We start from the raw sequence: 22,691 nt of genomic DNA, 5'->3' as shown, positions 1-22,691 counted from the left end.
ATCTCTGTTGTTGGCGTTCTCTTCCGGGTTCTGCAGAACGAGGTAACGAATAAGCGAGTGACGTCACAGTGAGACGAAATTTAGTTCAGCTTTTTTGGATTGTTGTGATGCTGTTGGTGAGGTAGGGGTGATGGGGCTCTAACGTGACTGCTACTACAGCAGCAACATATCTCACCAGCACGAGCAATGAAGAACCAACCAAACCTTCTTGGCAAAGACTAACTTGTCTCACGTGACGTCATCAGCGTGCCGGCGGCGACGTGTTGAGTGCGTCTTTACGTTAAAGTTCTCGTCACTTGGGCAGTACGGAAGAAGAAGTTGCTGCTGGGCAGCATATGGATCTAGTTGCTGTTACTGGCAGCTCAGAGGAGGAGGAGGAAGCTGCGAGTATCTTGGTGAAAAATGCTTGCCTCAAGGTAGTGGCAGTCACTTTTTTTTTGGGGGGGGGGGGGCGGCACGGTTTCGTTTCTCCCGCGCCCCCTCTATAGCAAGCCTTTGGGTTATTTATTTAGTCACTGGCTAGTTTAAGAGACAATTCAACTGTCTATTTCTTATGGGAAGTTAGTGGGGTCGTGTTCTCCTTTGAACTTTCGCTCTCTTTATAGTAGCCCATATTTCCATCTCCACACCAGGGAATCCATGGTGATTCTTGCGTTTTCTGAAAACGTTTTACATGGAAGATGCTAAATGCATGATTTAATTTCCTCTATACAGAGTCTGGATATGTATGTAAGGTTTTATAATATGAGAGTTTTGTCTAGTATGCAGAGCTGCCAAGTTATCCAGATCCAGGCTGAAGATATATATATATATATATTTTTTTTTTTTTTTACTGAGTATTGGGCTTCTGACAGCCCATCCTGTACATGATGGGACTTGTAGTACTAATTTCATTGGGTAGAATTATGGACTACAAGTACCACACTGGTTTGGGGTGTAAGTTTAAAACTAGGACTGGGCAAAAATCCTTTCTTCTGGAAATGGGTAGGTTAGCAACTGTGGATTCTCTGGCTGTCTTCCCAAATAATCAAATATCCTGCAAATGTAGCTGTCATTTACTAATGTACTATGTTTTTATAATGGTGTACTGTGGACCATCCGTACCAGAAGACCAATGTTTACATTGGTCCTCCTCTCCTTCCACTCACCCCCAACACACACCACATCACAAAGACAGAGATGCCAAGTTACCTAATTCTAGGCTGGAGATGTAGGGACAGTTCTGGATTTCTAACTACCTCATTCTGGTATATTGTGGGACTTGCAGTATTGATTTCAGTGGGTACAAATTTGAACTACAAATCCCCACACCACATTTTGCCATGTACAAAACCAGGGCTGGCCAAAATGTCTCCAGCCTGGAACTGAGTAACTTGGCATTTCTGCAAAGGCCCTGTGTTTTTTGTTTTTCTTCCAGTGTCTCCATCTCCTTCCTCAGGTTGGCACTCCATGGTCAGTATGCCACTTTTTTTTTTAATCAAAGAAAAATTACCTTATCTGCTGTGGTTTCCCCCCCCCCCCCCCCCCCCCCCCCCCGTCTCAGTTAGACAAGGTTGTTTTTCTTTATTTATGAAAAGGTAGTGTATCTTTTCTGTTGGCTGTCTAAAACATTAGCTCCTGAGTTTTCTTCTCTGCTTCCTTATTTTGTTTTAATGAGTGTGTGTATATATACACACACCCCCTGCCACAGACAAGATGCTAAAACATGGTCATATCTGGCCTTGCAATGCTGATTTTTGTGTGGTTTTTACTCTTTGTATTTTTTTGGGCAACTTTTATTATTAAATTGGTCTCTTTATTTATCTAGCTGTGAGTTGAGTCCAAATTCCTCCCCCTCACACACACACTGTCTAATTATTTATTTCTGACCCTGTGTTAAGATTAAATTGTGTTTTGCCATCTTAAGTTTGCTGCACACCTCCTTCCACCTCTGGTTGGCCTTGTATATTTGTAGAAGCTAACCTCTTTCTAATATATCTTTTTGCATTTGAAAAAATGTAGGAATTTATAGTACTATAGATTTGTCAGATTGAACATTATATTTGCTGTGTATTACGTATATTTGAAAAAAGCAGCTGAAGTAAATTCAAAGTGAAAGCTTTGTTTTCATGTGATTATGACTTTTTGGTTTTGACAGGTCTGTTGAAAATTTGCACAAATTCCCTGCAGGTGTGGAATTGCTCAGCAGGTAGGTTATTTTGGTTTCCAAAACACTGCAGTGAAGGGGGAATGTTGCCAGTGCGAGATGTTAATCTGCTAGATGCTGATTGAAGCATCCCTGCTACAGAAACAGGATAGAGTTGGATTCTGTCCAAGTGAGATTCCTCAGGCAATTGCTATGGGAACACAGAAGGGAGGGGCAAAACTATATGGATTTGAAAATGTGGGTTGCAAATGCAGAAATAAATAAAATATATCTCTGGCATTTATAATGAGCTAATACAGTGCCTTATGAAATTCATGTCATTATGCATTTTCACATTCTACTTCTAATAATACAATTCAAAGTGCATTAAAATTGGAATTTGTCTCATTAATTTAAACAATATATTCTGTGCTTTCAGTGTTCTCAAAACATTTTTGTTTCATGAATGTCTGGGATAATCAAGTGCTTTTATGACTTGTTTCTCATAATTGTGATTGTCTGTTTTAACTATAATAGATGTACTTCCTGAGGTTTGTCTCGGTGTTCTTGGTTTGTGATCTGCAATGACCTGAACATTGGTATTTGCGGACAATAAGCCCTACATAACATAGCATAACATAACATAGATATTTTCAAAAATAATATAATTCAAATAAAAAATCTAACGCTGGGGTTTACTAAGCCGCTAGCGTCGCTAGCTGTGTACTACTGCCAACACAGCTCGTTCACTTTGAATGGGCTGTGTCGGCAATGCTGTACAGAAGCTACTAGCACGACTTAGTAAACAGACCCCTAAATGTCTTGATTGCTCAAGTTTACATATTCTGTCATAGCAAACCCAGATTAACTCTTTCCAAAAATTGCATTGTTGAGGTCCATAAGTTTTTAGAGCCCAGTCACAGTAGTTGAGCTTGTTCAAATATCCCTAGTTGAAGACTTGAGCTGTTTTTGTTGCGTCTGTGAATTTGCAGCAAAGATCTAAACGTGCTGAACACAAAGCTACCGAAGCAACTCTGGAATAAAATTATTCAAAGATGTAGAGAAGGCAAGGAAAATTGTGTTAATATTCCTTGGTGTGCTGTCGGGTCCAGACACTATCTCAATTAGGTCATCCTTCCAAAGTCAGTAGCCGTAGTTTGAGGAAACGAAGACAGGTCAGTGTGAGGTCTAAGATTACCTTTGAAACAACTACAAACCAACAATTTCAAATTTAGTCCAAAAACAAGGCCTTTATGGGAGGATGGCAAAAAGGAAGCCACTGCTGAAGAAAAGGCATTTGAAAAGAAACACCTAGGAGGCACTGCACATAAATTTTGTGGTCTGGTGAGAACAAACTGGAACTTTTTGATCTCTGTGCTAAGTAGTGTAGTGGTTTTTTTTTCTATTTTATGCATATTACCCTGTTAACACTGTCCTTACAGTAAAGCGAGATGGTGACTCCATTATCGGAGACCCCAAGGGTGGCCCATCCCAGGCACTGAGACTTAATGCCCCAGATGAGTAAGATTGGAGGCCAGTGAGTAAGTTTTATTTCTCACGGTGTATTTGGGATTTAAATTTGGTGTGGTGGTAGAGGGACTTCATCCTGAGGAAGGGCTACTGGCTACTCTTATTCACAAGACATGCACCTAAAAATGAATTTCTGCATCATGGGTGACAATTTATATATTTCAAGCACTTACCAATGCTAAACAACATACACATCTATGGAAAAAATTCAGCTATATTTAAAGATCTCTCAAGAAGCAGGGTCTGCTAACTAAACCTGATCAGACACAAGTACATCAGATATTGCAAAATGTTTTACAACCATGTCTGATATTATGAAAAAACAGGGGCAGACTGACCATATGGCCAATCGGGGGGGGGGGGGGGGGGGAGGCAATACTTCCCTCCCACATGCCCAATATCCCTCTCTCCTCTGGTCCGGGATGCACCCTCTCTCTCCTCCCTCCTGCTCTCCTGTGTCCGAATCCTCCCCTTCCTCCCTGCAGACAGCTACATTGGCCGTCTGCTGCTGATGCTTTGAACTTTTCTCTTCCACTGCCCAACTCCTTTTGACATATGTTCCTTCTTTCTCGAGGGTGGACCGCAGCAGAGGGAAGTTCCGGCATCAGCAGCTGGCCTAAAGGAAAAGGTCAGTGGCACTGAAGGCAGGGGGAGAGGGAGACAGCAGGACCTTGGGGGGGGAGGGGGGCAGATCACGATCATCTGCTCCTCTTGAAAAACTAAAATTATATTAAACTTTTGATGTTATCTACGTAAGACCAACATACAGTTCCTCTATTACCAAATAGTGTGCACAAACTTGTGCAAAAACACTCACAGAATCTTATTCCATAACAACACCAACTTCCAGGACTCAGAGATACAACGTTTTCTCCAAGGACATCATCCAGTGGAGCCTTCATAGGAAACGCTTCTCTGGCACCTTTCCAGAACTTTGGAGAGAATCTTACTGTGTATCCATTCCTGTTCTCACCTGCCACTGTTGCAAAGCCCAATGGACGCCTTTTGCATGCTGTCCATGGAGTAACTGCTGTGGTTTTCCTCAAGTTCCTTTTTTATGGTCTGTTAAGTCCTGTCACTGTCATGTGGTCTTTTTTTTCCCCGGTAGATTTCTTAAGTAGGTTTTGCTGGCCCATTTTTTTTTTTTTAAGTTTTTTGTTTCTTTTTCATTGTCAGCTTGGTATGGACCATTTATAGGCTTTGAGCTCCCCTTCTAGGTACATTTTTCATAATCAAGTTGTTTGATTTTGCTGCTGCTATTTTTCTGGACCCCCTGTAGCTTCAAGAGATATTCCCAGTACGACAGGACCATATTTATTGTTGGTGCCCGCAATGCCTGGGACCAAACCATGATCCTTTCATTGTATTCTGTGTTCCAAATGTGAGAGAGGGCTTTGTGGTAGACTTTTCAATGTAGATAAGTTTGGGCCAAGGATGTCGGCATTTGAAGCATCGTCCTTGTTGGGTCTCAGAGCTGCAGCGAGTGCTAAGGATGTAGAGATAGAAGCCATTGGGAATGGTCAGCCCCATTTCCTGCTACAATAAGTTGCCTGATGAACGTGGGGGGGGGGGGGGGGTGAGGAAGTGTATAGGACTTCCTCTTAAGAACACTTCCTCACAGTGTCGGAGCCACCTTAAAACCCTAGTCCAGCCCAAGGGGGAAGTGATGGGAGGGGTGGAGCCAGGAGGGCATAGTTCAGGAAGTATGAAAGGCCAGGCCCAAGGAGGCTAGATTAAGAACAGGAGACGGTATGAGGGTATCTAGCCCATTATATGGGTTGAAGCCAGTAGGTGGAGCTTGCCACCACATTGGTTCACCCAAAACAATAGCAAACGCTATTGAAAACAATAATAAAACATTATTAGAAATAACAGACTGCCTATGTGTGGTCCGTCTGTAAAAAGGCAAAAGTTGTTCCAGTTGGACAGGCAGTGCCTTAAAAGGTGGAGGACAAAATATTTTTTTTATTTTTACTTAGTTGATAGTTTTTTAATTTATTTGAAATCTTCCCATATGTAGATATAAATATCATGAAATAAAAACTGAATATCACTAAAACAGCTGTAGCTGGCGGAAACAGTACTAATAAAGGCTATTTTTTGTGGGAAAGAGGAACCCAAAATATAGTTACGTGATGCAAGGTTCCACATTAGGAGTCACCAACCAGGAAAGGGATCTAGGTGTCATCACTGATGATACGTTGAAATCCTCTGCTTAGTGTGCGGTGGCAGCTAAGAAAGCAGATAGAATGTCAGGTATTATTAGGAATGGAAAACAAAAATACGGACGTTATATCGCTCCATGGTGTGACCACACCTCAAATACTGTGTGCAATTCTAGTCACCGCATCTCATAAAAGATATAGTGGAATTAGAAAGGTACAGAGAAGGGCAATGAAAGTGATAAAGGGAATGGGATGCCTTCCCTATGAGGAAAAGTTAAAGTGGCTAGGGCTCTTCAGCTTGGAAAAAAGATGGCTAAAGGGAGAGATGATAGAGGTCTATAAAATAATGAATGGAGTGGAACGGGTAGACGTGAATTGCTTGTTTACTCTTTCCAAAAATACTAGGACTAGGGGCCACTCAATGAAGCTATAAAGTTGTAAATTTAAAATGAATTGGAGAAAATATTTCTTCACGCAACGTGTAAATAAACTCTGGAATTCGTTGCCAGAGAATGTAGTAAAAGCAGTTATCTTAGTGGGGTTTAAAAAAAGGTTTGGATAGCTTTCTAAAAGAAAAGTCCATAAGCGATTATTAAAATGGAATTAGGGAAAATCCACTGCTTATATCTAGGATAAGCTGCATAAAATGTATTGTACTGTTTTGGGATCTTTCAAGGTACTTGTGACCTGGATTGGCCACTGTTGGAAACAGGATGCTGGGCTTGATGGACCTTTGGTCTGTCCCAGTATAGCAATACTTATGTACCGTCACACTTCTGCTCACCCCCCCCCCCCCTTTGCTGAAAGTTTTCCACGCATATAATTTGAATGTATTTAGATTGAATGTGTCACGTGATAAAATGTTTGCGATGGTGCCTGATGGAAGTGGCAGATTAAGGTGATGAAACTATAGACCGGTGAGCCTGTAATCGGTGACGGGCAAAATGGTAGAGACTTTTTATAAAGAACAAAATTACAAAGCATATTCAAAAGCATGGATTAATGAGACAAAGCCAACATGGATTTAGTGAAGGGAAATCTTCCCTTACCAATCAATTACATTTCTTTGATGGGATGAACAAACATGAGGATAAAGGCGAGCCGGCTGATATTGTGTATCTGAATTTTCAAAAGGCATTTGACAAAGTACCTCATGAAAGACTTCAGAGGAAATTGGAGAACAGACAGCTGAGGGGAGATATGATAGAGGTCTATAAAATAATGAGTGAAATGGAACAGGTAGACGTGAATCACTTGTTTACTCTGTCCAAAAATCCTAGGACTAGGGGGTACGCAATGAAGCTACAAAGTAGTAAATTTAAATCAAATCGGAGAAAATATTTCTTCACTCAACGTGTAATTAAACTCTTTGTTGCCAGAGAATGTGGTCAAAGCAGTTAGCTTAGTGAGGTTTAAAAAAGGTTTGGATAGCTTTCTAAAATAAAAATCTATAAGCCATTATTAAGATGGACTTGGGGAAAATTTACTGCTTATTTCTAAGCAGCATAAAATGTACTGTTTTTGGATCTTGCCAGGTACTTGAAACCTGGATTAGCCACTGTTGGAAACAGGATGCTGGGCTTGATGGACTTTCGGTCTGTCCCAGTATGGCAACACTTATGTACTTATGTACACTGTTCTATACAATACAGATGGCCAATTTCAGTGAGGATATCCTGTTTCCTGATGGGTTCATCTTAACTGTTGTTGTATCTGCCTTGGGAAGCCTGGTGTTATAAAGATTGGAAGTAAAATTAAACTGTCCTTTCATTGGGGCATATAGAATCACATCTTCACCTTGTCTCTTTCGTACAAATGGATGGCAGGGGGTTGGGGACCCCTGCCAGCAAACAAGGTACCTGGCGGTGGGGGGGATGCGGTGGGGGGAGGCAGCTAAGCAGTGCCCCCCCACCTCGGGCTTTGGCCCCCCTCCCGCCGAGGTCTGGCTACGCCCCTGGTTGTAAGACCATAGTGAATCATTTCTCAGCTTCTTGTTTAAAATTAACCAAGGAGGAACAAATCTGGTGGAATGGAAATAAGTCAGCATGAGTTCAGCAAACAAAAAATTTAGCCTTAAAACTATTAGCTTCTACTGATCTGTACATCTGCTGTCTAGAATTTTGGAAGATGGAAATGAGAAAATAAAAATTAAGTTTTGGATGTACTCTGTATAAGTTGTTTACTTTTTCAGTGTGTGTATGGATTCTGTTAAAGGCAATATTGAGGACTGATGTCTGTCTACCAGGCTATACTTTCTTCATCTTCCATCAGGCTTGGGGCTCTCTCTAGTCAGGGGCCAAAGGCAGTTGCCCTAGTCACACTCCCGTAACGCCATCCCTGGCATGTGCCATCTTTATATTTTGCACAGTACAGGAGTAAATGCATCTCTTTCTATATCTCTGGCATTATACTAAATTAACTGTTTGAGACTTGTGCAGGTGGAGAACAGCGCTTGTGGGGACAGGGAAAGAGGTTTAGGAGCGGAGATGGGGACAGAGCTCGCGGGGATGGGATGGTGACAAACTTTGTCCCTGTGTCATTGTCTAGTACCTGGGACTTTTTATATGAAGTCCACTGCAGTGCCTCCTAGGGTGCCTGTCCCACTGCTCTGCTGGGATGTCTGTGTGGCTAGTCTACTAAGAATGCTGCCCCCCCCCCCCCCCAATACATTCCAGTGGGGTTTTTTGTGCATTTTTCCCTTGGATGTTTTTTTTCCAATAATGGTCACAAGAAAAACTTGCAGAGCACAAAATGTCTAAGAAATGGCCATTTTTGAAACAAAAAGTAGGATTTTCTGGTTCAAAAAAACCCCCCACTGTTTTCAGCAAAACGTCCAAAATCGGATTTAGACGTCATAAAAAGGGCCCCTCGTGATGTGATAAAATAACTAATGGCATCAACCAGCAGATGGAGATAGAGAGAACTCAGAGGTTTGCTATATGTGGTCATGTGCAGCCCTCTAAACCTTCTCTCCCTCCATCTGCTGGTTGAGGGACATAACCCACAAGTCTCTGGATTGATCTGTGGGACGAAATGGAAGGTAAAATTAGTTCTTACCTGATAATGTTCTTTCCATTAGTCCCAACAGATCAATCCAGAGATACACTTGGCTTGTAGTGCACAAATTTTGAACTTGGCTTATAAAAATATGTACAAAAGAGCATTTTTGGGCAAACAGGCCATCAAGTTTTAGAGGGAACGTTGGGGACAGTGTGTGAGTAGATTCAGTTCCCTGGAGAGCATGTGTACTGAGTGGGTATAACAGATGATGTTCCGTATTGATGCAATAAGAAATCATGATTGTGTGCTTACTTATTTAGAACCCTGTCCCCATCAAATAGGATTTTTTTTAGAACTGGAGTTAGTAGTAGTAATGAATTAGCATAAATAATTACTATACACTTGCTTGAAATAATGCTTTAGGGATTTATTATGAATAATTAGTTGCATATTTTGTGCTTTTCTTACTAGATATGAAGATACCTGGGCAGCCATTCACAGAGGAACCAAGGAATGTGCAAAAGCTGGAGAGGTATTATGTGAACTTATAAAATGTTTGGGGGCCCCTCCATCTTCTACCACTTATAGAATGGTTTATTGTTATCTATGAGTAGATTTAAATCTGTATGCTACTATATATACTTCTCTTCAAATTCTTTTTACAGAAAGTTGTTTATATAGCAGCATAAACCTTTTTTTTGGTCTGTGAAATATAAGTTAAACATATGAGAACTACAAAAAGAAATAAGGTAATGTACTTTTATGATTTGTTAATGTGGAAATAAGGATCAACAAAGAAATTGTAGGTGGTACCTTTTACATTGGGACTAATTTATGGGTTCTTTTACAGAGCCACGGTAAAATGTGGCCTGGGGTAGTGTTGGTGCATGGGATTGCCATGCCCTGAGGCCACTTTTTACCATGGTCGTAAAAAAAACCTATTTTTCTATTAGTGTTCTTAATGGCCATGCACTGATTTCACAGTTAGCATGCGACCATTACTGCCTGAGCTCTTACCACCACTATTTACTTGGCAGTAAGGGTTCACGTGCTAATCGGGCAGCGTGCAGTGGTGAATGTGTGCTGCCCGATTACTGCCAGACATACCTACTCTCTGCCCACAGCGCTAGAAAATAAATAATTTCTATTTTCTAATGTGGGAAACGGCGCACACTGAAGCCAGAACTACCACAGTGTCTGGCCACATCCTGCGGTAGTGCTCTTTTTCCACGTGCTACCCATGCAGTAGCCCTACCACCCTTTAGTAGAAGGTCACCTTAATGTATCTGACAATCCTTTGAGAGTTATCATCTCTTCATCAGGTCATTGAAGAAACAGTGCTGTTTGTCTGCCAATGTTGTTACAAGTCAGTAAGAGAGTAGACAGTGGTATTAGCTTCAAAGTGTTTGATCATTCTAATTTCAAATGTTTTCTGTTCTTGTGTACCTGAAGAGTATAGTCAACTGTCAGACAATAGATATTAAAAGAAACTTAACAAGGATCCAATATAGTAATATTGGAAAACAGCTAAAAAATGTTATCAGCACATCCCCCAAAGTGGCTGCAGTCTCGACTAGAAAATATGATACCAAGCCACTCCTCTATTGCCACATTCTACATACTACCTACAGTCCACAAAGCTGGGAGTCCTGGCAGACCAATTATGACACTGGTATTCTCATAGAGAAGGTATCTGGACTAATGGATCCTCCAAAAAAAAAAAAAAAAAGACCACATAACTTCTTAGAAGATGGCTTTCCTAGACCAGGAAAATACCACAATAACTGTTGCAAAACAAACTAAGTTTATTCTGATCCATAATGATGAAATCCCATAGTATGCCAGCCTTTTTATATCAGATTTGGAGGAGACATTCCTGAATGGCTACCACAATGAGTCTTTTCAGATATTAGTTGTACATAAATGATATCAGAATTTGGATTGAAGGAGACGAGAATTTTAACAATTTCTACAATTCTTAGACACACACACCATTATATGCAGCTAAGCTACCTGATATCACCACATTTGCTTTGATCCACCATGAAAGAATAAATACCTTAAAGGTTGAGCAGAATCTTTTAAACACACGGGCTACCATCCCAAAATTGTTTCCAGGAAAATTGCATCCTCACTGAAAATATCTTGGGAAAACCTACTACAATATGAGGAAAGGGAGATGAAAACCAAGGAGCATGGACCATTTGTAGTAACAGATAATCTGGTGTTAGAAAACCTAAGGAAAACTATAAAAGATCATTATCCTCTTTTGGAGGATGCTGAATGAAAGACTTCCTAGTTCTATCCTTCATTTCATTTTCTAATTCTATACTTGCTCCTAGCTATCTGCCCAGTGCGGATTACAGCATTAATAAAAAAATCATTTAACATCTTAAATTTAAAAAAATCCCTCCACCTTTTAAATATTTACCCAAATACCAAGTCAATATTCTATCTGAATTGTTGATGTTTAAAGTGTCCCGGCTTCCATTTTCACTAACAGGTTTACCATCTTCAACAAATTATTTGTAAACATTAGGAAATTTTTGATGTTACATCATGGATTTGAGCGATATCCATATTTTGCCTATACCAGGGGCAAGAATTTAGGAAAGTGAGTGAAAATCTCACAGGAGTTGGGACACTTTAAATGTCAACAATTTGTCTATTGTAATTATGCTTTAACTGGCAGCTCTATACCGATACCCAGTTCAGATAAAGTGTATGTTCTCAAGCAGTATACTGATTGTAACACACAACAGGTGATTTATGGAGTTGTCTGCCCCTGCCAGAAGTGGTATATTAGACAGACGAAGAGAGAGCAGTTAAACACAGACTAGCACAACATCTAAGTAATCTTAGGGTCAACAGAGAGGAAGCACCTTTAGTAAGTCATTGGCTTCACACTAGTCATTCTTATGATGATTTCTGATTTATAGTGCTACAACAGATTAAACTTTATCAGGGTGGAGATATAACTAAAGCATTATTTAGGAGGGAGCAGTGGTTCATATTCACTTGGGATACAGTAGACCTGAAAGGGTTACATAAAGAGGTTAAGTGGGCGCGCATATAAATTTACGTCATTTCGACTGCCAGAAACCAGGAGATCAGCCCATAGGGTTGAGGCACCTCGCTGGGTGAATATCCTACTCGGTGTGAGACAAATATGTGGTTTTAATGACACAGAGGGGTAAGAAATTTTGTAGTCTTATATACATATTTTGTTTGAGAATCTTAATGTGTATGTAGGAATGGAATTGGTTTTATGTTTATTTTCATTTATAGTAAGGTACCCTGAAGATGCTGTGGTTTGGCAAAACATGATATTATGTTGGAACTAAAAGTGTTGCTGTTGGACTGACTGCAGCTGGAAATTTCATTCTGATGTGAAGAAAAGTTCACAGACATTTAACCATTCATTGTATGGGTATTGCTACAATGTAGTTTAAGTTTATTTAAAATTTACTATACCGCTAATGCTAACTAGCAGGTCTTAGCAGTTTGCAATAATTAAAATCAATATTAAAAAGGAAAAGAACTACTATTTCAATAGGAAAGGTACATATCCAGCAGATAAGCAACCTAAAAATAAAACAAACTAAGGAAAGAGGAAGGTAAGGACTTTTAATTAGGACCTAAAAGCAACAGCAGCAGTGCCCAATCCCATGGTAACAATCTAGGTAATAACAAAGGCTTGAGTAAAAAGCCAAGCCGCTTTAAAGGCATTGAGAGGCTATCATCTTGAATCTGCTTTTGAGAAAAACTTTCATTGAAATTATAAGATTTTGGATTCATCTTTCAAAGAATGTTAAATTTGCTGTGGTTTTTGTGAACTCGATATAATAAGAAGAACATTAGAGATTTTTGAGTGAGCATTCATTTGTTGTTTTATCACTAATGTTTTTTCATTGCATCAGATGCAATAATTCAGAGGGTTGGTAATCAGATTAACAAGAACTGAAGTGTTTTTTTATATGGATTACTGTTTAAAATATGTTTAATTATGTATAATGGAAACCCAATGGTTTAATTAAGTATTATCTGACAGGATTAAATCATTGTTATAGAGTGAAAGCCTGTTTATTATATTCAAATCTCTATACTTGGGTATTGTCAGGAGATAGAGCCAGTGGCTAAGAAATGACTTCATAATCTTTTTCTCTTCTCCAGACATCCCTGATAAGACAGGCGTAGCTCCCTTCTAAGATGTAGCAGATACCCCCAAACTGAGAGGAAAACATTGATTTCCTTGTCACTTGCAGCAGATGAATCCAGGAACTAGTGGGTTAAGTCCGCCTACCAGCAGGTGGCGATAGAGATAAACAAACTAAAGGCAGTGATGCCAGACGGCCAGCTCCTTCCTCAGTTAGTATGTCTCTATCACAGCAGGTGGTGGACGGCTTTTTCTCCAGCTCCTGGGCCCAAGGCGCCTGAGGGTACTCCTGGGCCGGTGGCCAGTTTGAGCCTGGGGTGGCGGACTGGTGGTGTTCCCTTTGGCAGCATACGCAATTGCTGGGTCCCTGCTGCACCTCAAATTCCCTCTGAACAGGCTTTTGCTGTTCCTTTCCTTCCCTGTTTGTTTCTGTCTCCTCACTAAAAAAAAAAAAAAATCAAAACATAGAATTTGGTTAAAAGAGAAACAGAGAAGCACAGGGAAGTGTGCTTTTGCTGAGAGCAGGTTTCTGTTACTGCTGTCCGAGTCCTGTTTTCTGTTGCCTGCTTGTCTGAGCCTGCCTTGAAGTGGAGTCGCAGAGTTTGTTTTTCTTCGGCTCAGCTGTCAGTTCCTGCTCTTTCCCGGTCCGGGAAACGGCGTTTGGCGGTGGGCCTTTGCAGCGTGGGGTGCGCTGATTTGGTGGGACTCGATGGAGCGGTGCCCCCCCCCCGAGAGCGTGCTTTCCCGCCCTGTTTACTAAGGTATGCTAGTGTTTATAGCATGTGCTAAAAATTAGTGTGCGCTAACCGTGTAGATGCTTATACTGTATCAGTGCTAATTGGCTTGTCCAATTAAATTGCATGTGTAATTTGGGCACGTGTGCAATTTTGAGCACCATATATAGAATTCGGCCAAAAATACTACTTCCTTTTGGCCACAACATCTTGATCTTACTGTAAGAACACCAGGATGGAGTTATTTGTTATTTCTACATGATGCCTATGTCTAGTGTTCTGTGAATGAAGTCACTTATGGAAGAGGGCAGTTGTGAGTGAAAGTTGTAAAATAAATGCTGTTTAGATGAAATTTTGTATTTTAATCATTTGGACATATGCTGTCCTTGTGTGATAGTAGTAGTAGTTCCTCATGCCCTGCAGCTTGCTAAGGTATTAGTGATTTGCTTTCTGACAGTAATAAGCATGAACTTCTATCTACACGAGCGCTGGGATTTTCTCAATTGTTTCTATGGTAATTGGACAAATAAGCTTTTTAGAGCATGCAAATGAAGTGCTGTAGAGAGAAATTGTGAGGAGGTGTTTTAACTTCCTCTGCTGATACCATGGCTAGAGCAAGCTCTGTGTGCTTTTTCTGCTTGTTTGTTTTTATAGGCATCATTATCACCAAAGTGACTTAAAGGCATGTTTTCAAAGTGCTTAGACTTACAAAGTTACATGGTAACCTATGGAACTTGTAAGCCTAAGTGCTTTGAAAATGAGCCCCTTAGTGTATCCAGAAATTGAGAATGAGACTTAGGTATGGGGAAATGAGGCAACCTATGCCTTATACTACTGCGAATAATTTGGGGCTGAATAGAACGACTTAGTGGTTCAGTTGTAGTAGACAGGTTTTCAGGATTTCCCCAATAAATATGCATGTGATCTATTTGTATATAATGGAGGCAGTGCATGCAAATAGATCTCATGTGTATTCATTGAGGAAATCCTGCATTTGTGACTGAGCTCCTGAGACTAGCTGGGGCTGGAGAAGCTAGAGAGGAAGCATTTGCAGTCCCAGAGGCTAATACAGAAAGCTATGCATTAGAACTGGGTACTAAAGCTCCATTGCAGGGTTTTTAAATGTACATATAATAATAATTTTGCACCCAATGCAGTAACCAGATAATATGCAAATACGCTGTGCACAAAACATGTTATTTTATACCAAGACTTCTATTCTGCCACTACCTTTCTGGTTCAGGGCAGATTCCATTAAACAGGAGATTGACTAATATGTACAACAGAGAACAATCAATTGTACCTGGAGAAATTACTGTGAAAACAATGTTCACTAATATGGGAGAGCACGCCTGACATGTTCTCATGGGTCTGTGCTAGCAGCAGTCATATTTTGCTCAAAAACATTTATATGAGCACTCAGTTACATATGTATTTATCTGCACATGTACTGGAATGCTGGTCATGCATACCATTTTTGCAATAAAAACAATATGCACAGAATAGCATTCTAGCGCATGCCCATAATTTATGTGCATACAACTCTTTAGTGCTGATACAAATTTTGCAATACCAAAATTGTTGGTGGATGTAAGTACATACATTTAAGGGCATATGCTGGAATGATATTCCACACTTAAACATTGTTAGCATTTGTGCATTAATATTGTGTTCCACCTGTCAACAGTCCAGCTCCTCATCTGTCTGTCTCTCGACCCATCCCTTCAATGAAACCAGAAAAAAAGTTGCATGCTGTTTATATTCATAGTAAACAGAATAAATATTCATGAAATCTTCTCTGATGCTGACATTTTACTCTTTAGATCTTGCATTAAATTCCCAGCATTAGAAATCCCTGTACTCAGCCTTCAAGTCTTCCATGCATTTCTCTGCATATGCTATTAATAGCTAATGCCGTCGTTTACCATGGGATTTAAAAAAGCTGTGTGCTGCTGTCAGCATGAATTAACTTATGCACAAAACTAATTTTCCATAGTGTCCCACAGATCAATCTGGAGACTTGTGGGTTATGTCCCTTTACCAGCAGGTGGAGATAGAGAGAACTTCAGAGGTTTGCTATATGTGGTCATGTGCAGCCATCGCAACCTCAGTATTCTCTCTACCTAGCAGGTGGAAGGTCATAACTGTGCAGCTCTGAATTGATCCGGCTCCTGGAGTTTCCCTTGGGCCCAGTTGAACCTGGATAGGGGTTGAGGTTCCCAGTGTGGAACATTGGTGTACACCTGGTGTGCTAGGTTCCTCCCTTCCTCCCCACAACAACCCCTCCATTTACTGTGGGCTGGGTCCCCTGGTGTGCATTTGAGCCAGCAGTTTCTCTCCTGTCTCTTTAAAAAAAAAAAAAAAAGGTGGCTCAAGGTAAGACTATTTAAATAAAATATACCGAGGATCGCCAGGCAGGAGGTGCAGTTTGGCATGGGGGGGGGGGGGGGCGGCAGAGCGCGATGGAGAAGCAACATGCGCCGGGCACCCCTCAGTCGGGCAACAGTACTGTAGCACTGGGTAGCATTTTGGTGGGAGTTTCGGGTCCTGTGCCGGCGGGCACATGGCACTGGTACAACCTACCACAGAGCTGTCTTCTGCATGACATCCAAACTGGGGGAGAATTTGTGCTTTTAATTTTCAAAGCCTTTCTGTTAAAACACTCTAGGGGAGTCTCATGTATCGGCTTCTTTTTCTTTTCAGCTGGGACCTTCTTCATCCTTGCCTTCTCAGTCCCTTATGCCTAAACGTCCCAGGGTGGATATTTTGGACCTGGAGGATGCTTCAGGTGCAGAAGAGCCCCCTTTTTCTGAGGGATCTCCCTCAGGGTTTGCAGAGTTTACGGAGGCGACTGAGCTGCCACCTAAGGAAGGGGATGACCCCACCATGTCACAACTGTTCCGCAGGGAGGAACTTCCTGCCCTTATTATGGGGGGCGCCAGAGATTTTGGAGATTTTTTTCACCGGAAGCCTCTTCTGGTCCTACGCCTTCCCCCTCTATCATGTCTGGTACTAAGTGCCCTTCCAGATCCTTTCATGTTCTTGAGGCTATGAAAGTCCTCATTTTAGCCCAATGGGACACACCAGACAGTGGACTTAAGGTGACATGACCTATGAAACGCCTTTATTCCCTTCTGGTGGCAGACTTGGAATTCCTCAGACTCCCCACAGTTGATTCATTGATTACGGCAGTCACAAAAAGACCACTCTACTGGTAGAGGGAGGCACGGCACTTTTGGACCCTCAGGACTGTAAGTTGGAGTCGTTCCTTAAACTTTCCTTTGAAGTGGCGGCACTTAGCCTTCAGGCTTCAGTGTGCGGCCTGTGTGGCATGAGCATGCCTTTCGTGGGTTCAGAAAGCATCCTCAAACCTGTGGATCAATCACAGATGGTGTAATAATGTCCAGCCAGCTTCATGGTCAAGAAGAGAGGCCTTTGTTATAGCAAAGAACCTGTTATCAGATGGCATGCAAACCTTCCTGTCGGATCCCATACACCTGGAGCCATCTGTGTCTCTCTCCTCCATTCTTCCCAGGAGATAACTGGGCTAGTTTGCAACAAATAATATGGCCTTGGATGAAGTCATCATGGTATGCTGAGCAGTAATTTTCATTTTGTAGAAAAGCTGGTTTCTGATGAATACAGATGTATGCAGGCCACAGGCAGAAGTATCCATATTGTTATAACTGAATGGTTCAGGCGTATATAAGCCCCAGACCAGCAAAGGTGAGATCGCAGGTAAATACTCCTACACTACCTACTTTTGGAAAAGGAGAGAAAAGTTTACAAAATACCAAGAATTGCAATAGGTGGCTCAAAGCCTGGTGTCATCAAGAAAGTTTTAGGTACATAGGAGACTGGGGCAATATATGGAAAAACAAAAGACTATATTGTAATGATGGGCTGCATCTCACTGTGGCAGGAAAAAAATCCTTGGTGAGAAATTCAGACAATGTGTTTCTAGGTGTTTAAACTAGAAGGCGGGGGTGGCATATGGAGGTAGATCACTTCCAATGGTCACCCCCAGTTAAAGATAAATTGTGACAGTAATAAAGAAAGCATTGAAAACAATGACAGTCTTAGTAAATCACTTCCAACTAACCCAGCAGAAAGTGAGACCAGATAAAAAACTAAACAGAGGATGAGACTTCCACTGAAATGTAGTTGGAAAGCACAAATGCTCACAGTCTAAGCATCAAAATTCATGATCTGCAAGCCCTGATGTTAAAGGCAGACTTAGACATTGTTGCTCTCACAGAGACCTGGTTCAATGATTCCCATGAATGGGATGCAAACATACCAGGCTACAATCTATTTAGGAAGGATAGAGCTGGTCGTAAAGGTGGAGAAGTAGCTCTGCAAGTAAGAAACGATAATCACAGCGACAGAAATTCCAGGGGCCTGGGGAAAGGAAGAAGCTATATGGATCATCTTGAAAAGAGATGATGGGACCTCTGTCCACATTGGTGTTGTCTACAGACCCTTTGAAACAATCGGAGGAATTGGATAAAGATCTGGTTACAGATATCTAAAAGTTGGGGAACAAAAAGAGAGGTGCTGGGAGATTTCAACCTGCCGGATGCGGATTGGAAAGTTCCATCTTCAGAATCAGAAAGAAGTAGAGAGATCGTGGATGCCTTTCAAAATGCTCTGCTCAGACAAATGGTGATGGAACACACGAGGGAGGGAGTGACGCTGGATCTGGTGCTCACAAATGTGTCCAATGTCAGAGTGGGTGCCCACCTGGGCAGCAGTGATGATCAGTTTGGTTTGATATAACAGCTAAAGGGGAGGGTAGCCACTCAAATCTCAAAGTCCTGGATTTCAAACATGCTGACTTTAGTAAAATGGGGGAATTCCTGAAGAAAGAGCTTATGGGCTGGGAGGATATGCGAGAAGTGGAAAGGCAGTGGTCCATGCTGAAAGAAGCTATAAATATGGCTACTAACCTTTATGTAAAGAGAGTAAATTAAAGCAAGAGAAAAAGGAAACTAATATGGTTCTTCAAGCATGTGGCTGAGAAAATAAAGGCTAAAGAGTTGGCATTCATGGAATACAGAAAAACTCAAGAAGAAGAACACAGAGGAATACCGGATGAAACTGAAAGAAACCAAGAGAGAGATGTGTTCGGTGAAAGCGGAAGAACAAAAGGCTAGTAGTGCAAGAAGGGGCAACAAGAATTGCTTCAGGTATATTAGTGAAAGGAGGAAGACTAAAAATGGAATTGTGAGACTAAAAGATGCTGTGAATCGCTATGTGGATAATGATGAGAAAAAAAGCAAATGTGCTAAACAAATACTTCTGTTCTGTGTTCACGGAAGAAAATCCTGAAGAAGGACCACGATTGACTGGCAAAGGTATATATGAGAATGGAGTGGATATAGCACTGTTCACGGAAGAAAGTGTTTGTGAACAACTTGGAAATTTTAGGTGGACAAAGCCATGGGACTGGATGGGATGCATCCCAGGATATTGAGGGAAATCAGAGAGGTTCTGGCGGGTCCTCTTAAAGATTTGTTTAAATCCTTGGAGATGGGGAGGTTCCGTGGAATTAGAGAAGAGCGGATGCGGTCCCTCTTCACAAAGGTGACAGAGAAGAAGCTCGGAGCTACTTTGGTTATTGGAAAAGTAATGGAAGCAATGCAGAAAGAAAGGATAGTGAATTTCCTGGAATCCAATAGACTACCAGATCCGAGACAACATGGTTTTCCCAAAGGTAAATCATGCCAAATCTGATTGAATTTTTTTGACTGGGTGACCAGAGAAGTGAATCAAGGATGTGCACTAGATGTAATCTGCTTAGATTTCAGCAAAGCCTTTGACACAGTTCCTCATAGGAGGCTCTTGAATAAACTAGAGGCTGAACTTAAGACCCAAAGTTGTGAACTGGGTTAGGAACTGGTTGACAGACAGACACCAGAGGGTGGTGGTTAATGGAATTCACTCAGAGGAAGGAAAGGTGAGTAGTGGAGTGCCTCAAGGATCGGTGCCGAAGGGTTAGAAGGTAAGGTTTGCATTTTTGCAGACGATACCAAGATTTGTAACAGAGTGGACACCCCAGAGGTAATGGAAAACATGAAAAAGGATCTGCATAAGTTAGAAGAATGGTCTAATGTTTGACAGATTTCAATGCAAAGTACTTAGGGAGTAGAGATCCAAGGGAAATATTATTTCTTTATTCATATATTTCAATATATCATCACAATACGTGAATATGCAATCGGCATTTATACAAGAGGCAAAAATAAAAAATAAAAGGAAATATCATTAACAGCCTTTCTGTCCACAAGTTTAGGAAATTTGGAATCCAAGAATTTAAAGTAAAACATATAGCAATAATTATGGACTAGTGGTTGCAACCTCTGGTTCAGACCCCAGCCTGCATTTAGGGAGGGCACACAACATTCAATTCCACTCTAGTATCTAGAAATTGTTTTAACTGTTTTGGGTCTACAAATTGAAACTGTTTACCCTCAAGCATTACATTACAATAACAAGGAAAACGTAATATAAAAGTTGCTCCCAGTGCCACCACCCTAGGGGCGGGGTTCCAAAAAGGCCCTCCGTCTCATCTGTGTAGGCCTTGAGAGATCAGGAAAAATACGAATTTTTGAGCCCAAAAACAGATTTTCTAAGTATCTCAAGGAAAGCCTTAATACGGCATTCCTATCAGGCTCCAGCACAAAAGTAACAAGCAGAGTCAACCTCTGAGTAATTATCTCCAATGAACTTTCAAGGAAAGAAGTAAGATCCATTCCTTCCGCTGCTATCGGGGGATTTTCTTCCACCACTCCACCACTCCTGATGTAATAAGCCCGAGTAAGGGGAGGCAATGAGTCCTTATCCATTCCAAGAATATCAATCATATATTTTTTAACCATGTCCAAAGGGGAAATTAAAGGCGATTTGGGAAAATTAAGAAACCTGAGGTTAAGTCTTCTAGCCTGGTTTTCCAGGTACTCCAATCTTTTATGTAGGAAATTATTATCCTTAACCAAAGCCGTTTCTACAGATCCCATTTCTTGAATTTTAATATTCACAGTCTCCAAATCTAAGGTTTGCTGTGCATTCTTTTGCGCCTGAAGCAGGGCAGCCTCAGAAAGAGTCTTTATATCAGAAGTATTCATTTTTAAAGTAGTTTGCATAGAAGTGTAAATGCTGTAAACCATATCCCATAGTGACTCTAATGTCACAGTTGCTGGTCTATTCACACCACTAATGGCTGGAGAAGGGTGAGGTTGATCTTCAACACGTGCAAGTTTAGAAACTATATCCTGGGGCAATACCTTTGAAGCTGATTGTAGCAATAGTTCTCGGCGTTGAGATTCAGCCTCCGTTACTGCAGACACTCCCTCAAACAGGTCGGGCTGAGCCCCTTCGGCTTCCTTCCCTGTCAGAGCTGCCAGCAACTCCCCTCCAGGCTGGGGTGGAGCAACTCGTTCCACGGGGCTCAGGGAAGCCCCGTTTCCATTCTCAATTGACGCCGAAGCGCTGAGAGTTGCAGAGGGGGTTGAAAAGCCCTGAGGACCTGGTTGCTGTCTGAAAAATTGCAAAGTTGTCTGCCTCGTCGCTGAAGAAGTCACAGGAGCTGAGGGATGTTCCTTCACTTTTCCCCTCCGTTTCCCCATGCTTGATGAGGCGACAGAGGCACCGAAGAGGACCAACAAACAGAGCAACTTCCAGGAGTTAACACAGGTGCGTCCATTCACAACGCCATCTTGGATCAGGGCAATCCAAGGGAAATATATGTGTTTGTTGGTGAGAGGCTGATATTCACTGACAGGGAGACGGACCTTGGGGTGATAGTATCTCAAGATCTGAAGGTGATACTTCTGTTTGACAAAACGGTGGCTGTAGCCAGAAGGATGATAGGCTGTATAGAGAGAGGTGTAACCAGAAGAAGGAAGGCGGTGTTGATACCCCTGTACAAGTTGTTGGTGAGGCCCCACCTGGAGTATTATGTTCAATTTCGGAGGCCATATCTTGCTAAAGATGTAAAAAGACTTGAAGCGGTTCAGAGGAAGGTGACAAAAATGATATGGGGATTGCGCCAAAAGACATATGAGAAGAGACTGGAAGGTCCTGAATATGTATACCCTAGAGGAGAGGAGGGACAGGGGAGATATGATACAGATGTTTAAGTACTTGAAAGGTATTAATATAGAAACAAATATTTTCCAGAGAAGGAAAAATGGTATAACTAGAGGACATGATTTGAGGTTGTGGGGTGGTAGACTTAGGAGTAATGTCAGAAAATTCTTTTTCACGGAGAGGGTGGTTGATGCCTGGCTTGCCCTCCCGAGAGAGGTGGTGCAGAAGAGAACTGTGGCAGAATTCAAAGTGGTGTGGGATGAACAGGGGATCTCTAATTAGAAAATGAATGTTATAAAAAGTAAAGTTTAAAGGTTTGCATGTGTGTTTGCATGTCAAGTGGTGCTTAGATGGCAACTCCGGCTATTCAGCTAAGGCTTGTACGGTCTGAGTCCCACATATAGTAATCTGACATAGCATGGGCTGGGGAGAGCTTCGACAAACTCCAGTAATTTGGAATGTGAGGATAGTGCTGGGCAGTTTTTTACGGTTTGTGTCCTGCAAATGACAAGATGGATTCGAATCGGCTTTGATGGCAACTCCTGTAGTTGGAAGATAAGGATAGAGCTGGGCAGACATCTACAGTCTGTCCCTGAAACAACAAAGAAAGACCATGATCAAGTATACACAGTAATATCACTTTCATTGTTGATTCATTCTAGAATTAAGAATGAATGAGACTGTTGGGCAGACTGGATGGACTGTTCAGTGTTTATCTGCCATCACTTATGTTACTATGTACCCTTTAAGGGTCCATATGGTTCCAGATGTGTCTCTCAAAGATTTTGATGCATTTATTCTCTGGCGTGCACTCCCTGAAAGGCTTTGTTTAACACAAGAGTGTCTCTACTTCAGGAAGCAGGTGAAAGCTTGGCTCTTCACCATTGTTC

General features: G+C 41.5%; 1 protein-coding gene across 2 annotated transcripts in view; it reads left to right on the top strand.

Moving 5' to 3' along the window:
* The first annotated feature begins 280 nt into the window (after positions 1-280).
* DTNBP1 (dystrobrevin binding protein 1) overlaps positions 281-22,691 on the top strand; it is a 212,977-nt gene continuing 190,566 nt past the window's right edge. The window contains exons 1-3 of one of the 2 annotated variants that reach the window (XM_030211246.1): positions 281-416; positions 2,138-2,188; positions 9,292-9,352. In XM_030211246.1, the coding sequence (XP_030067106.1) occupies positions 403-416; positions 2,138-2,188; positions 9,292-9,352 (126 nt within the window). In that variant the 5' untranslated portion in view covers positions 281-402. Of the gene's footprint in view, positions 417-2,137; positions 2,189-4,230; positions 4,284-9,291; positions 9,353-22,691 lie in introns of those variants that run through there. The other variant, XM_030211254.1, reaches the window with a different exon arrangement.

The sequence above is a fragment of the Microcaecilia unicolor genome, chromosome 1 (genome assembly GCF_901765095.1).
Source record: "Microcaecilia unicolor chromosome 1, aMicUni1.1, whole genome shotgun sequence".
Lineage (NCBI taxonomy): Eukaryota > Metazoa > Chordata > Amphibia > Gymnophiona > Siphonopidae > Microcaecilia > Microcaecilia unicolor.
The sequence above is the reverse complement of the archived record's forward strand: the minus strand, read 5'-3'. Positions and strand labels throughout refer to the sequence as shown.